The sequence below is a fragment of the Leucoraja erinacea genome, chromosome 32 (assembly GCF_028641065.1).
Source record: "Leucoraja erinacea ecotype New England chromosome 32, Leri_hhj_1, whole genome shotgun sequence".
NCBI classification, from domain to species: Eukaryota; Metazoa; Chordata; class Chondrichthyes; order Rajiformes; family Rajidae; genus Leucoraja; species Leucoraja erinaceus.
The window spans coordinates 18,026,334-18,044,103 of record NC_073408.1 but is presented as its reverse complement, the minus strand read 5'-3'; the positions used below and the strand labels follow the sequence as shown (position 1 = coordinate 18,044,103).

At 39.6% G+C, this 17,770-nt stretch overlaps 1 protein-coding gene across 2 annotated transcripts in view; it reads left to right on the top strand.

The window, feature by feature from the left end:
• LOC129712409 (myb/SANT-like DNA-binding domain-containing protein 2) overlaps window positions 1-14,595 on the top strand; it is a 34,886-nt gene extending 20,291 nt beyond the window's left edge. The window contains exons 3-4 of one of the 2 annotated variants that reach the window (XM_055660822.1): window positions 4,194-4,251; window positions 6,280-14,595. In XM_055660822.1, coding sequence (XP_055516797.1) covers window positions 4,194-4,251; window positions 6,280-7,147 — 926 coding nt within the window. In that variant the 3' untranslated portion in view covers window positions 7,148-14,595. Of the gene's footprint in view, window positions 1-4,190; window positions 4,252-6,279 lie in introns of both variants that reach the window. The other variant, XM_055660821.1, reaches the window with a different exon arrangement.
• The last annotated feature ends 3,175 nt before the right edge of the window (window positions 14,596-17,770 follow it).

Here is a 17,770-nt window from a genome sequence, read left to right as displayed (position 1 = left end):
AGGTAGCATTTTGTGTCTGCCTTCGATTTAAACCAGCATCTACATTTCTTTCCTACGAACTATCAACAATGTCAGTTTCTTCTACTGGACCATGATTTTGAATGTGTACATTAAATCTCTCCTTCGATGTTGTGCAGTAAACTGGTACTGTTTAGATTTACTCATCAGTATAATCACAATTTGCATCATTCATGTTTTTGTATAGCACAAGGTACTTTACAGAAATAATTATGAAAGAGAATTTGAAGAGGATATTGGGGCAAATAACCGATAGATCAGAAAGCTTAATTGGTGGTGAGCACAATAGAAAGACTGAGGTTTAAGTAGTAAAATTTGAACATTTGAGCTCTAGCAGTTGAAGGCTTCATCACAATTGAGACCAGTGCGTGCAGCAGTCGATGTTTGAAGCGTGCTAAGATTGGAAGCGGTTATAGAACTGGAGTGCATTAGAGAATGCGAACAGCAAGACCATAGATGGATCTGAACTGAGCATAGATCTCTATCTGTTTAAGAAAGAACTGCAGATGCTGGAAAAATAGAAGGTAGGCAAACGTGCTGGAGAAACTCGGCTTGTGAGGCAGCATCGATATAGCGAAGGAATAGGTGATGGTTCGGGTTGAGACCCTTCTTCAGTCTTGAGCTGCTCAGTTTCTCCAGCAATTTTGTCTACCACAGATCTCTACCTAATCATGCAGGGGTTCCAAACCTTTTTTGTCCCATTTATCCCAGGCAACTTTAATAGCACATAACAATGTTATTTCTGAACAACTAATGATGAACAGCTACTGACCGGTATACCAGAACAAACTCAGTCAGTCAATGAGAAAAAATATGTACAAACCCAGAATCAACAAATTTACCCCCCCGGGTAGGTGGAATTTACCCTCTGGGGGTAAATTTACCCCAGGTTGGGAATCCTTGAAATAAATAATATACATTTCTATTTTCTTTATAGTAAACTTCTTCATCTTGTCATCCTTACTAAAGTGTTAAATACAGAATTGGGAGTACTCTACTGACTAGACCTAACCAATAATTTTATTTTGTTCTTCATGCCTTTTGCTTAGGGAACTCGAGAATCTTTATCTAATTTTTGTCGCCTTCCAATATGTGCTTGTATCCACATTTTCCGCTTCCCCATTTACACCTTTTGAAATCTGGAGCATGGTTACAAATTATTTGTAACATTTTTAAGTTGCAGAAATTCAATGTGTGTGTGTGTGTGTGTGTGTTATTAACTAAGTATGGAGGACTGGAGGTTTCAATTAATTTTCTTACCAAAGCAGACAGTTGCTGGAAAGAAAATACCAGAAGAAAATGGATTTCTTTGCTGCCGAGGAATGGAGCAGAAAATAAGTTAACTAACATAGATTCATGGTCATATAGTGTGGAATAAGGCCCTTCACCCCTTGCCCATACTGACCAAAATGTCCCATCTGCACGAGTCCGATCTGCCTCCATTTGCCCATATCCCTCTAAACCAGTGGTTCCCAACGTGGGGCATACGCCCCACAGGGGGGCAATTTGATTTTTAAGGGGGGCAATTGAGCGCGACTGAGGTCTGGGTCCAAATTTTCGATTTTTATTTTTTAGGATTTTCCATCAGGTAAACATATGTAGTTTATGTTTCAGATGTTATTTTGAGTAAATAATTTTTTGGGGGTAAAAAGGGTCTTTATTGTGTAGTTATTACAACCAAGGTATTGGTTGTAATAACTTTTAATATTGGCGTTTTAAGCTTCTTCAGCTGAAACGGAGTTCACTTTTTAAATGATAAGAATTATATATCACCACATGGGGGGGGGGGGGGCATCAGGATTTTAGAGGTGATTAGGTGGGGCATGGCCAAAAAAAGTTGGGAACCACTGCTCTAAACCATGTACCTGTCTAATTGTTTCTTAAACGTTGCGATATTCTCTGATTCCACTACCTCCTCTGCCAGCTCGTTCCATACACCCACCACCCTTTGTGTGAAAAAGTTACCCTTCAGATTGCTATTAAATTTTTTCCCCTTCACCTTCAACCTATGTCCTCCGGTTCTTAATTTCCCTACTTTAGGCAAGAGACTCTACATCTACCCAATCTATTCCTCTCGTGATTTTATATACCTCTATAAGATCTGCCCTCATACTCTTGCGCTCCAAGGAATAGAGTCCTGGCCTGCTCAACCTCTCCCTATAGTTCAGAACCTCCAGTCCTGGCAACATTCTCAGAAATCTTCTCTGTACCCCTTCCAACTTGATAACATGGTGCCCAGAACTGAACACGCTACTCTAAATGCGGCCTCAACAGCGTCTCTGCAATATGACCTCGCAGCTTCTATACTCAATACTCTGACTGATGAAGGTCAATGTGCCAAAAGCCTTTTTGACACCACCTTCAAGGAACTATACACCTGCCAAGTTAAAGCTTAAAACAATGCCTCGTAAGTCTGAGAAATTTGGAATGAACTGAGATTTTAACTTTATTTTTCCTGTCAAAGAATTCTGTGTCCTACTCATTTGACTGGTGGATTCAACTAAGAGGGATCCCTTGTAACTTTAATATAGATTGGAAGTGTGTCATCAGCCGGAATTGATTTGAGCCAACTGTTTCTTCCAGCATGGCTTCAGGCAGTCTTCTGCCAGAGTTCTCACAACACTTTGACATGGTGTGTGGTGAAGATTAATAACCAACTGCACTTGTGCCATGTCTTTGTTAGTGAGACCCTACCCCGGTTCACCATCTGATAAAGCTGCAACTGCTATTGAAAACTTGTGAATTCTGCACAAATCAGTGGTATTTGAAACCTATCAAAAAGAACTGAAACTTTTATGGAGTCTCAGTCACTTTGGTTAAAATCATTACGCATAGCTGTTTAGTTAACAGGGAGTAGCCATTGTGTCGTGAATCCTCTCCTGCTTCGCTGCCTTGTTTCTTGTTGAGTGCACTAACAAAGGATCAACACAATTTCTGGGCTCCAGATGAACACAGACAACTTTTAAAGAGGGATCAAGGGTATTTTTTTTTTTTTTTTTTTTTTTTAAATTTTGAGAATTATCTGACCATCCAAACCAACGCACTTCCATGCGGTAAGCTGGTTCATACAGTTTTCACTGTTTCTGTTATGCAAAGCAACTTAACTTCATGCATATTGAAAAGGGGGCTGTAACTATATGATGAGGAAAAGAATCTGGGTTATAGAAAATATGATTTGGAGTTTATAGGTTTTTGACTGTTGGTGAAATGACAACCTTTTAGTTGAGGTGCTTAAAAAATCCCACTGACTTTTGAAGGGTTGAGAAGTAGTCTGTAGCATGGTCTGGCAGGCGATCCTCTCTTGACCAACAGTACAAAATGAAATGCATTCATTTGGTTGCACTTAGTGGCCTTCCAGCATGCTTCTGTTTTATTCTATCTTCTTGAAAGAGTTGATATTCATGAAGGAAATATGGGTCTGAAGCTATGAAATAAACCAAATAAATCCTCTTCATGTTAAAGAAAATATTAACCCCGTCACGTGGTCTGTAATAGGTCAAAAATATTTTCTATCTTTATATTCTGTTCCTCGTTTAATCTGGTAGCAGATGTACGGACCTCACTGACCCCTGGTTCTTTATCACTCTGAACTTGACTGAAATATTTCAAAAGGGAATATTCCATGATTTGCTGTGCATTGACTAATATTTGTATTTCTAATCTGTGTCGGAGGGTGATATTTCTACGTCGGTATGGCCTGTTTTGATGCTCTAGCTTTCTCCTAGGTTTTAACAGAAGGGAATGAACTATCATTGAGCAAAAGCCATCTGCCTGGACCAGAACAGCTGGAAAAGATAGACAGTCTATTTTAGTTCCTCAGTAGTCTGAATAAATAATGTCTTGTCAGTTTTATCTCTAATAAGTTAAACTCCTGGTTTGATCACAGCATGTATGAGTTAAATGCTTCTGTTTTCCCTGTTGCAATTGGCCGATGATTAAATGTATTAAAGTTCAGTGGCGTATTTCTCCACGTGGGAACTGACTTGACTCGGACAGCTTTGCTTTGACCAGATTGCAGCATTTTATGGTACAAGGCCAGGACAGATTCAGAACACATGGTGAATAATGTGTTGTTGTCGTCTGTTAAGTGGGTGAACCTAGCGGTGAGGTGCACATGTGTTATTCTCTGAAACTCGACAATTAGCTCACTTTTTAATCTTATTTTTCTTTAGAAGAAATGAATTTTGTAAAGAAGAAGCCGGAAGCACGGCATGATTCCACAGAAAATATGCAGTAAGTCGCCTTTCCCAATTTTAAACGTAAAATTAATTGCAGGTTACTGCCGTGGATTTGAAACCACTGTCTGCGAGAATGTCAAATTTATTTCATCATTCCCAGGTGTGCAATTGAGTTTGTTTTAAGTGTCTGGTTCGATTGCTGATCTGTATTGCTGGGCACTATTCATTACTGATGGTCCTGATCCAGAGACTGATTACATTCACAGCTGCTGAAGCCCCCTGTCTTGCTGCTGTTAAATGCTGAAACAGTGAAGGTTGGTAACACTTCCCAATGCTAACCCAGGTGTGAAGAGGATCTTGCTTAAAATTTAGCAAGTTGAATAGGATTTGTTGGTTCAGGGTACCTTTTAAGTACATTCCTGCAAACAATCAACCTACAGAATGAATGAGGGCAGAGACAGCAGTGACAATGGCTGGTATCTTTGATCCCTGGGATCTCCCATTGCATTTTCTGTTGGTTTGGCATTTTTGGTTTCCTTTTTAAATAATACAATTCCACAGCTTTATGAAAAGTGTTTCACACTGATCCATATTTAAAATGACACAATCTAGGGTATCATCTACTCGGATTAAATAAAGATGAGATTATTTATTGGTCTAAAATTGTTGGCAAAATATACTTCCTGGGGACTGTGAAAAGTCTTTTGGTTGTCCAACTTTGCTAGGCCTGATAACTTGATGTATCGGAGATACAATGTGGCTCAAACTTCTGAAGTCCAGACCCAAACCCCAGGCTGCTCAATCCTGTTTGTACATATTCCTTGATTGATGGATAAATTCCATTGGCCCAAACGTTTGGGCGATGTTTTCCTTGGTCAAAGGAATCCTAATTGGTAAAAGCCCAACAATAGAAATATGGAAATGTGAATACTTCATATAAATGCAGGTGTTTTCATGCCACATGCTAAGTTTTGATGAAGACAAAAATGTTTGCCACTTTAGTTTTTGCGATACAGCGCGGAAACAAGCCTTTCGGCCCACCGAGTCTGTGCCAAACGGTGGTCCCTGCTATCCTACACCCACTAGGGACAATTTATAGTAATACCAAGCCAATTAACCTACAAACCTGAACGCCTTTGGAGTGTTGGCGAAAACCGGAGATCATGGAGCAAACACACAGGTCATGGGGAGAATGTGCATACTTTGTACAGACAGCACCCATAGTCAGGATCGAACCTCTGTCTCTGGCACTGTAAGGCAGCGAATCTACCGCCATGCCACCCTTGGTCTCAATATTTAGCCTAAACTAATAATTTGTGAAGAATTGGGGCTGATATCATGCTGACCAATTTCATTCATCCTTATCAGCAAGTTCCTCCACCGCCCTTCCCTGCCCCCCACAGTTAGAGCATTGGAATTCATTCCACTTCTCCCTTTGCTGAGGAGCCATTCCGTTCATACACTGATGTGACTATTTCAGATTTAATGTTTAACAATAGTCATAGTCACTCATTGAGCTTTGTCACCCACTCCATGAGCAAACATCATCTTCTTGAAGCCATCTAGTGAGGAACAACTGTAATGACTGCTGAAGTAATGGGAAATCTGGTTGTTGGAATACTGATACTGCCATTATGCCTTAACAAGTGATAACTGATGTCAAAGTAAATGCCTTGACTGATGAAATATATCCCCTCTCCAATTACATTGGAACTTTTCAAATACATTCTGCCATATCTCTAAATTTAACAACTTATAAAAGTTTTCCATGGGTTGGTAATTGGGAGACACAAATTTAAGATAATTTCCAGAAAGAGATGATTTAAAATATGAAGATATTTACATTTAATGTTGCTGTGATCTGGACTGTCCTGCTTGGTTAGTTTTGGTAACGGTTTTTTTTCGTAGCGAGCTGCATGCAGAAAGAAAACTTTGCAGGAATGTAATTGATATTAAGAGTGGAACCACTAGACATGATCTACCAAATAACATGCCTTTTTGACTCTTTTTAATTCTTTGCATATTGCAGTCTGCAAGCAGTTTATACACTTTTCTGACTTTCCACTATTTGCTTTTTTTCTAGGAAGCCAGAGATTGTGCAGGCTCTCATGGCACTATTAGACTTAGTTCAGCCAAGGTGGCAGGATTTCCAAAGTTTCGACGATCTCAGCAGTACATACTTCGCAAATAAACTTGGTATCTTCGCCATTGGTTATAATACGAGATGGGTAGAGGACATACGATACCATTACACAGAAATCAGCTCCCAAGTGCCGGTTGGAAAGAGACTGAAGGAATATTTAAGTCCCGAAAAGCCAGAGGGCAAAGTGATATCTGGTAAGCGTCAGAAAATGAACTGGAAGAAAGTATATTATAAGATTTTTGAGATCACGAAAAGTGAGGCGCGTTGTCTCGAGCTGCACTTTGCTTTTGAATGGATACCCATCGCACTTTCCCGAGCAGCCAATGACAACATTGTACAATATCTGCTTCCGGGCGGGATCCCGGATACCAACGGCCTCTACGTCATTGGCTGCGAAGAGGCAGAGGGCGAGGTTTTCTCCCCACGGCGAGATTACGGGATTAGGGTGTTGCCGAGGGTTTCCCTGCAGCACGATTCTGGCAGCACCACTGCAGGACCATCGCTTTTGGAGAACGATCTTAACCAAGGCAGTGCGATGAAGTCAAAAATCTGCTACTGTTATCTCGGTGTGGCAGAGGAGAAAACCATTTGTCAGTGTATACTGCAACACTTTCAACCACCTGTCAAGATGCTGGCCGTGGAGACATGTACCATCAACGGCTTCCTTTCTGAAAACTGCCAACCAGGAGCCAGCTCCAGATCTATTTACATCAAATTTATAGAAGTAGAAAAAGAGTATCTCTCTTCAGGCTGCGTGCAAGAGTGTTTGGAAAAAGCCATGGGGTATTCGTTACGGTTCACAAAGTAAACTCCAACCACAGCCAATGTATTCAATTATGATGTGCAAAGATTTCTGCCTGGTCACATTTAGAGCTTAATAATGTCAGGGTTTTGATTTTAAAGCTTCCCACATTCGCTGTACTTGATGGGTTTCAATACCATAATGGCTGAGAGCGAAGATGAAGAAAAGAAATCGAGCCACTTTGGTCAAAACTGGATGGAGTGGAAGTGCGAGACAGGAGCTGAAATGGTGATGGAGTTTGGAGTCAGTCTGTTCTGTGGAATATAAGCTCAACTCTGGAATGTGGAAAGCCTTAAAAAGGCTTTAAGGTCTTGGTTACAGTCCAGATGATGCACAGTGTACTCTGTAGGTCAATCAGTTTACAGTTGAGGACAAGAATGCAAGCTGTGAGCATACCTACATGTTACACTGTGGCGGTATATTGGGAAGCATGCTTTACTTGTATTGTGAGGTCTTGGCCTTGCCCAACATTCAAGCCGACCTGTCACTTTGGTGGTGATTTCATTGGTTTGCAGGCCATGTCACCAATTGAGTAACAGACAAGTATTTCAGTCTGGGCGTAACGTCTAAAAGGCGAGAGGGAAAGATGGAATGGAAATGGGATTTGACTGTGCAAGCACGCCTTTTCTACTGAAATTATCGTCGAACTAATGAGGAAGAAATCTCTGGTTCCTTTTTCTATTGTTCAGAAGCTGCTCTGGAGTAGCCTCAGTTGGCCAAAGTGTTAATCTGATCTTCCTCCTTTGATAAAATATAACCTGACTGTTATCAAAAACATAGTTCAGATAACCTCATTTTGTACGGATCCTAACCAAGCTCCAACCTACTCAGCTGCACTTGTTCTGGCTCATAAACTGATGTGCACAGTGCCTTTGAAAATATCCTGGGTTTGATTTGAGCGCACACTGAACATTTTGGCCAGGGTGGGTAAATGCAGTGGTAGCAGATGGCCAAGTTTGTGAAGGATTGGAGTCAGGGTGGTGGTGGGGGTGTGCGGTCAAACCCTTAATGAGGAGAATCCTAGTTCAACCTACTCCATTATGATCTCCTAAGTTTATTGATCATGGTGTCTAAAATAACCAGGTGTGTTGCATCAACCATTTCTACCTGGACTATTTGAAAATCAGTGATCAGACCCACCCTTGACATGTACTGATAACATTTACTAACTTTACAAAGGGTGCAGGCAGCGCCTTTTTGAACGAGGTTCAAGGCGAAGCTTCCATAAATTTCTACCTTCAATTATCCTTTAAAATAATCATAAAATTCTACAATTTTCTTTTTCAATTAGCTTATGAACTTGAGTGAGAGCTGTTGCTGTACAATCAGAAATAAAGCACCAGGCAGTTTAAGAGAAGTTCCTACCCAAGCTATCTTTCATAAGTAGTTAAACAAGCTAAGAAACGGTGCAAAGCACTGGAGTAACCCATCGGGTCAGGGAGCATCTCTGGAGAACATGGGTGGGTGATGTTTTAGGTCAGGACTCTTCTTAAAGACTTATGCAAACCTGAACAAGCTACTCTTGTGACTGGGTTTGTGGATCTGCACAGCATAGTATTATCTATTGTGGTCTTGAACATTTCGACTAGATTTTGCAACAGGTCAGTGGACACCCGTGAGATGGTGGAAGCTGGAACTTCAGTGTTGCGGTGTGCTATGAATTAGATTCGCTATAATTGTGTGAAATGAAGGCACTTTATTTCCCAAAATAGATTTTGGTATAAATTCATTGCTAATGTTCTCCGTATAAAGGTAGGTCCAATGAAACCATTGTTTCCAAGTTAATATTCCAAACAATTAAAAATAATGGCCATTTCCATCTTATGCCATTGTTTTTCACCTTTTAAGTTGTAGTACTATAGACAATAGGTGCAGGAGTAGGCCATTCGGCCCTTCGAGCCAGCACTGCCATTCAATGTGATTGCCCCTGTTGAATTATTAGTGGAACGTGAATGGCTTGAAACATGTAATATAGCGAGCCTTTGATATTTTAAAGACTCAAAACTAAGGAATAACAGCTGCTGTCACAGTTCAGACCTTTCAGGCCAGCTAAGTTTACTGGAGTGAGCTGTGAAGCTATAACTAGCTTTAACCCCAATCCAAGTATTTCAAATCAAGTATAATCTTACTTTGTCGAATACATTCTCCCTAGTGTAAAAAGGTTGGGAATCTATAACTTCATGGCAAAATCCCCAGTGCACTGTTGAGTGCATAATGCTGGAGTAACTTTAAAATTTCAGATATATACTATTTTCTGTTGATAGCCCATGGCAGACAGAACCAAGTGGGAAATGTGCTCATATTTTCAAAAATACAGCAAAATAAATTAAAATCTTCCTCATGTAATTTTCAGGGTAATAGTGGAACACCAGAGATTGCTAATCTCTCTTTTCCACCAGTTTAAATAAAAACACATGAAAGACACTGAGTTGGTTTGCTTCTAGAGATTCCAAAGCACTACCAAATAGATGAGAAACTTTCCAGATTTACTCTCCCATCTGTGCTTTTACAATATGGAGATAGCAGGTATTACTTTGTGCTTTGAAGTAAATAGACTATCATGCATTCTATTTCTGTTTGCTGCTGAGAATTACACATTGGCCCATTATACTTACAGTCCATACCTTTTCAGGCTGGGTCATGTCAACCTTGTATCTTCCCCTCTTTTGAGCAGCCACTCGCTGTTTGGAGTTGCACACTACGGGCCAAGATAATGAAAGTTATCCAGACTTGTGTCAGACTTCACGAGCTGGTACCTTTGGCAATATATATAGAAGTATATAGCAAAAAGCTTTAAGTATTTTAGGCCATTTAGTCTGAACAGTCATGGTGGGAACATTGATGTTTTGGCAGGCTGGGATTTGTCCCTGTAAATAATTGCATTTTGGATTATCGTATGCAAAATAGTAAGAGATCGGTCCTGTTATTATCCCCACGTTGAAAAGAGTTCAATGTGCTAATTGTATTCCTTTCCAGTCTTGGCTGGTGCATTACCAATGCAACTCGTTATTTTTTTTTTTGTTTTATCTAATCTGGCTTTGACTTCCTGACGTGATTTTTTTTAAGAAGCAGTGCCACATTGTAGTCACAATGCAACAGTTTTAATGTCCGATGTGCCTTGTTAAACAGGAGCATTAAAGATAACTGAGACCAATAAACCAATCTGACAACTAAATTTGCAAATAAACCCCTAATTGTACTAAACCCAATCAAACAAAATAGTACAAACTATCAATGTCCAATGCTTTGAAATTTTACAAGAAGAGAGGAAATGCATTCATCGGAGTTGTCCTGCATCATTTATCGTTATAAGAATAAACGAGTGATATGCAGAGTTTTCGTGAGATTTCATAATGTTTATATCTGAAACATAGTTCGTGGGAAACTTTGCAAAGTTGGACATTCACTATCTTTTAATTAGGATTTGATTCCCAACTTACTGATCCTGAATAAAATGCACCTTATGATTTGTGGATGTCTGTCTAACTTAAATCAAGCTATCTTCCTTTCAGAACCAGATTAGTGCATAGATTTGATGCAGTTTTGCTTGAAGCAGCATGCCTCTCGTACCTTCTCCTCACTAGTCCTGATGCTGACTGTTACTTGGTGTGATTCTGCAGGTGGAAGTGGCCTTCTGGTATCTTGCATAATTTTGGTTTTGGTACTTAAACATTGAATGCTGGCACATTATACAAGACAACACGGCAAGTGTTGCAAAAAAACTCACATCACCTGCTCACAGAATCTTGCTTTCCTAAGGTGTCACTGGATAATGATCAAGAACATTTACATTCATTCAGTTCCACATCGAAGGGCATTGAAACCAATAGCTTTTGCCCAGGATATTAGCTAATGAAATACAGCTCAGGAATTTTGTGGTGTATAAAGTTTAGCACTATACTGGATGGTATCCTTAACCACAAGATTATTGGGGGGGGCTTCCAAGTTTATATTAGACTAGAAGATCTCTCCAGTCTCCTTCTTTTGGAAATCATTAAATGTTTAATTCTGCTCTCTTCATCAGCTATTCTGTTAACTTTTAATTAGATCTGTGATCCTTCTGTTAAGGAAAGCATTGAATGATTGTGCATCTGTATCCTAGTTTCTAAGTGCTGGTGACAAGTTTCATGAATCTATAACTTGGGCAGTCTGCAAACATTCCAATCCCACGACAAAGTGCTGGACTGTTTTGTGCGTAGCTTTCGACCAACCTATAAAGGCACGGATGCTTAGCCTCCTGGACCTGCAATTACAGAGTGGATCTTTCATTGTTTTATTGGGCACGCTGTTTGAAAACTTGCCTCGGTGTGACACTGAGGCAGCGTTGTACAAGCATTCAAATATATCAGTTTTGAGCACTCCCTGATTTACATAGGACCACTGCAATTCCCATATAATTGAAGACCAAATGAAACAGTCAGCAACACAACACTGGAGAAAATCCCCAGAGCAACCCACTGTTCTGTGCATTGACCAACCAGGTAGGCTGAACTGTAGAATTCTTAGTATAGACACTGTTGATCAGAAAAAGATGAAGATATAGCTAGAAGTAACTTTAAACAAAAACAAATGTTTTTTTTTACATTTTTGTTTTGATTTTTCCCAAAGTTTTATTTCCAATGTTTTTCTTTGCTGTAAGTGGACAGTACAAAGCTTTGATTGTAAACAGGGCAGTCATTCCTCTTGTGTTGCTGACCAATGATGCACATGGACAGTATGACAGCCAGATCAGGACATGGTGTGAAGACATTTCATCAGCGTGCAGCTGAACCTTGCACTAATGTCCAAGTAACCACATTTAGTGGTGGTATTAAAACCTAATGTTGAATTTGCAACGAGTAAAAGTAATCACAGAATGGCAACGTGTTTCTTTCCATTTTTTTCTCAACTGAAATATTATGTCGTATTTATCCCTGCTGTTATTGATTATATTGTAATACTTTATGAAATGATTTATCCTTCAAGGAAAAAAATATGGCATCACTGCTGACTAGCAAATGCTTGAGACTGAAAAATGTGTATGGTATGGATTAGAATGTTGGTTCCAACATTTTTTTTGATTCACATTATTGAGGTATATAATCCTCTCTCACTGCCCCCAGCAATGAACTTTGGGGATTTTCCATTATTTTCAATGGAAACTCCTAGTGGCTCTGGGCTGCTTTGGTGAGATATGTCTTGTACTCTCTTGATGCAGCATTAAGCTATAAATTATTAGATATTAAAGATCATTATGACTTTATCAACTCTGTGTGTGGATGCCTTATCTAATGAAAGAGACCTTTCAGATTTTGAGCACTAGAAGTAATAAGGATTTATTTAAAAACATTACGGGGCGCACTCTATAACACCTGGACCGCAATCACAAGATGTTTCTGTACTGGGAATTGGTTGACGAGCTGATGGAGATGGAAAAACTGGCAGTGACTGATACACAGGAGTGGCTATGACCAAGCCCACCTGCTATCCTGTCACTATGGATGAATGTGAATCGGAGAAGGGATTCTGCTATTCGAGCTGTTTCATCGTACTTGTAGGTCAGACCATGTGCATCTTGACTCCACATCACTCGGCTGTTTATCCCTAAACAGTTGTGCTAGTTATTATTATCAATTGGACTAGAGGAACAACTTAAAGTTATAGAATTTGAGCTTGAAGAGATGCACTGACATGGCTAAATCTAAGCATTTTTGACATCATTCCCTAATTTGATTGATATCTGCCCCTTCCCTCCACCCAATAAATATTATTTTCTATACTCATAATGATGGTGATTCTGCTCCATCCTCCCACAGCTCATTATCCAAATCGAGCTATATTTTATGTAATGGGTGATCAAACTTTTGCACACATCAGTTCATTGACCTTAGGTGGATAAAAATGCTGGGGAAACTCAGCGGGTGAGGGTGCATCAATGGAGCGAAGGAATAGGTGACGTCTCGGGTCAAGGCCCTTCTTCAGAAGTTTGTTGTCCTTGCTACATTGATGCAAGGCACCTTAAATTACTTTCTCCCTGGTTCTGAGTTTCTTAATATGTAAAATTGGAACATAAGGCTACCAGTGCTCTGTTTTCCAATGAACTCTGCCAGAGGAAAAAAAAATATTAGGTTGCTCTGTGACACAACAGGTAGAATCGCTGTCTCACAGTGCCAGAGACCCAGGTTCAATAAAAGCTTCGGGTGCTGTCTGTGATGCATTCTCCCTGCATGAATTTTCTGCGGGTGCCCTCATTTCCTTTCATAATTCAAAACTCTGCGAGTTTGTAGATTAATTGGCATTTGTAAATTTGCTGCAAATGTGTATCGAGTGGACGAGAAAGGTGGGATAACAGAACTAATGTGAATGGGGATCGATGGTCAACATGGATTCACTGGGCTGAAGGGCCTGATTTGATGCTATTTAAATTAAACTAAACAAAATGGTTTGTCTTTCTTGGGCCCAATCATACTTTTGCACATTGAACTCCATCTGACATTAGCTTTGCCCTCCAATGTGTTCTTTCCTTGTCGATCTGCAACTTTGATCTCATCTACACTAATTAGAGCTACCTATCTTAGTGGTGTTAGTAAAGTTCAATGAATTTAAATGCTCTTCAATCCTTCAAGTAATTACATTTTAAACTGTTACATGTAAACCGCTGATTGTGATCATTGTCTCTGCGCGCTATAGATGATAGAAATGTAACAGACCACCAAAAAGTCTGGCAAATATGTTTATTAGATGGCTTCAGACTATTACATCACTTGGATATTTCAGGCACCACAACATTGCTCTTGTATTGCTATGTATTCTCTGTTCAGCTTGGTCACATAATCACATGAAATTGTAGTTTTCAGTGTCAACGGGTTTCAAAATGATCCCTGTTCTTAAATGAGTTCTTTGCACTGATTTGTTCTGTCCTCTGATTTGCTATTTTCTGGTTACGAAGGGAGTTGTCAGAGCCAAGGTTTTGTTCACTGGGCTGATTATCCCTTCCCAGCAACAGAATCTTTGCACAACAATAGGTTTTCTGCCTATACTAGAATGCAATTTGTGGCCTGACATCTAAGTAGCGATGATAATCCCCTTCTATGTTGTCAATCAACAGATTATTTGCTTTATCTGGGTTAAAAATGATCAGATGCAATCAAATTTTGCTAACATTTTGCTAACTTGGGCAACTCAAAGAAATATTTTCCAGTCAATAAGATCCTTAATTATCCACCAACTAATAAGAGTTCAGTACAACTTGCTACAGCAGTAGTACAATTTTCATTTTTAATTCAGTTTTAGCCCTTTCTGACCCCATATAATTGGTTATTATGTGTTTTCTCCTGAATAGGGTTTTGACTTAATTCATAATTTATAATCTTAATTGCAATGAAAGCTAATACATATTTTTCATTATCCTTGCTCTTACTTCAACACCATGCTTTTTGACAATAAGAATATATTAAGGGAGGTTTTAGAGAGGTTTAAATGGAATGGTACCAAATTGCTATCTTTATTTAAAAATAAATAAATAAATAAAAATGTTTTGAAGGCTTCAATTGCATGGACCAATGGAAGTTGTTCACGCAGTGAATGTTGAAGGGCCAAGAGACCGTCATGTTCAAAATCTTGATGGTTTGGTGGAGTGCATAAACTCTCCATAGGTTAATATGATAGTAATCGGAGACAAATTTAAAATCACTTTTTCAAAAATCCAGAGGAAATGTGGTGAATTACAGCCTGGAATATTCAGCCTTGAAGCTATGGAAGCTGATTCAATGATAACTTACAAAATTCTTAGTGAAGGAAATACTGCATTACAGCGAATTTCATTTATTGGATACATTACAATAGGGCAAAATTCACTGAAGTGCACCTCCTGTACTTCAAATTCCTGGTGTGTCAATATTTGCTTTCCAATAATATGTGAATCCCATTTTTGCTAAATCTTCTGGAAAGCTATCTGAATACCCACAGCTGCTTTGTCATATTAGTAACAGGAAAAATATGTCTTTCCCATTATAGATTAATGTTACATTTTTTTGGACACCTCATTTGAACAAGGGTCGGTCATTCCAAATCTAAATAACTATTATTAATAACATTAAAACTATTAATAACATAAGGTGATGTGATAGAAGCAGAATTTGGTCATTCATGTCTACTGGCTGCTTCGGGTCCCTCAAAGTCCAGTTGGAAACCTCTGGCCATCCTCAGCTCCAGTAAAGACGCGATGGAGCAGGAAGGGGCGGACCGTCCCAGGGAGTGACGGGGGAAGAGACAAATCCAAGCGGCGCCAACTGGCAGGAGAAGAGATCGATCTGCGCACGTGCGGTTTTAAAGTTTTTAAACATCGCTAACTTTTACGACATTCAACCAATCGGAACGAAACTTGGCATACTTGCAGCACCGGAGAACGGTGAGTGAACTGGCAAAAAAATCGTTGCGCTATTTTCAGTGCCCCGGAGTCTAAATTTAGTACAGGGAAGTAGTTGCTATGTTGTCTCCTGAGAGTATATCCTGCTGGATGGGGAATGGGAGGGGGAATCCAAAATCTAATATGTATTAAGTTCACATTAAGTGCGATGGGGAGGGAAGAGATTGTAGTGCTGTGAATTATTGAATTATCTCTCCAGGGTAGGGAACAAGCTTACCAAATTTGGTAAAGAAGATTTTGATGGCTAGTGCCTTTTAACATAACATCATTGAAAAAAGTAACAATGACGGAATCTTGAGGCAGATTATCAAATTAGAAATTGGGAACGTTTCCTTGAATATCATATTGCAGCGTAAGAATTATCTGGGTTCACACCAGCATTATTTGTTTCAATGGGTCTTTTCGATCCATAATCAAGTGAATTAATTTAACATTTGCTAATTGTCAAAGGGTCACCAAAGCTGTAGTTTTGAACCCGAACAATAATCTGTTCAACTTTGTCATAGTTAACAGTATTTAAATTGAAGGAGTGCATATATATTAATTGGGAACAGCTAATTGTCAAATAGTTTCAAAGGAAGTTCAGTTACGTTAATCTTAAATTTGTATTTTGGTATTTGGTGGTCGTAGAAAATGCTGACTTTGTTAATTCATTGTGTGTGTGTGTACACCGTGCCATTGGATGCATGAGATCCATGGATTTTTGATGTGGTGATTCATGTTGGAGTATATTTTGGATATCACACTAGGACCAAATTGGACTTGGTATTGCTTGCAGTTGAATAGCTGCCTTGTGCTCGCTCCACAGGACCACACGTGAGGTGTAACTGGTTGTGATAGGTAACAGAAGGCTGTGTTATACAGCTACAGTCACAAGGCAAGGGGAAAAACTGGAGTGTGTCATGTTTTAGGAATCTGCTCAGTAATGACTGAATCTACTATCTGGCAAGGATAACTCAGTGCTGAAGTTTGCCAAACTAAACTGTTGATCTTACTGTTTTACATTATCTTGGCTCTGGACAGACCAAGTTAAACATTGCATGAAATTAAAAGCTCCCATTCCAAATGCCTTATCTTTCTTGTATTTATTCTTTTGATGTGTGCATGAAGATTAATTACGGAGCATTGCAACTCTTCGCTGAATTAGATCAAACTAAAATGATAGAGGATCTCATAAGATGCATGTGCACACATCGCTCACAGCTGTTCACTCCTGTCCTCTGCTCTCCAGATGGAGATGATGGGCTTTGGATGTGTGTAGCACAAATGGACATCTTCAAGTGCAGAAAGGGCTAGGTCATATAAAGGGTGAGGACGCATTGCACATAATAGACACATTCCTTCCAATATCTGACCTAATGTAATTAAGATTTTGAGATGACAAAAATAATTGGTGGAGATGAAACAAATTGACAGGAGAGGCATTTAAACTTAATGCCCAGCCTTTCCGGGTTGATCTTAAGTACAGGGTGATGGGATTCTTAAACGCTTCCCAAAGACAGCTCAGGCTAGGGATCTAATTTTTGGTAATACTATTTGCAGAAGCATGGAGTTAAGATGCAAACTGGCCACTAACTAATTGAATGGCAGAATGTGTTGGAGGGAGGGAGGGGGGGGGGCACTAACTAATTGAATGACAGAATGTGCTGGGGGGGAGGGGGGGTGTGGTTTGGCTGCAGTGAGATTGCTGTCCCAACATTATCAAACCACTCTCCTTGTCCCAGCTGGCCCTCAGTAATGTCATCCCCTCTTCCTACTATATGGTGGGAAGCTACCGAAACAAAGTCAACTGCAACAGAAGGCCTGGCAACAGAAACCACTCTTCAAAATACGAGATACGATCAAACTTTATTTACCCCAAGAGGGAAATTGATCCGCCAACAGTCATAAAACAAGATACATGGAACATGAAATTAAAGGGACGAGTGGGAATGATGTGCGAGGGGAGAGGAGAGTCAGTATCCTGACGGTCTAACATGAAATAATCTCCAACAGACGCTCAAGTGGAGAGGGTTCTAGGGGGAAAAAATGACATGTCAATCAAATCTTTTAAAATATGCTGCAGTTATTTAACCATTTTATCCCCTCTATATCTCCAGCTTTATGTTTGTATGTGGATTAATATCAATCTTTTTGATGGTCACAGGCTTTCCAATGATTATCCCCACTGATTACGAGGAAGGAACTTCTTGCTACATTTGTATTTTTGTATTTTTCAGTAT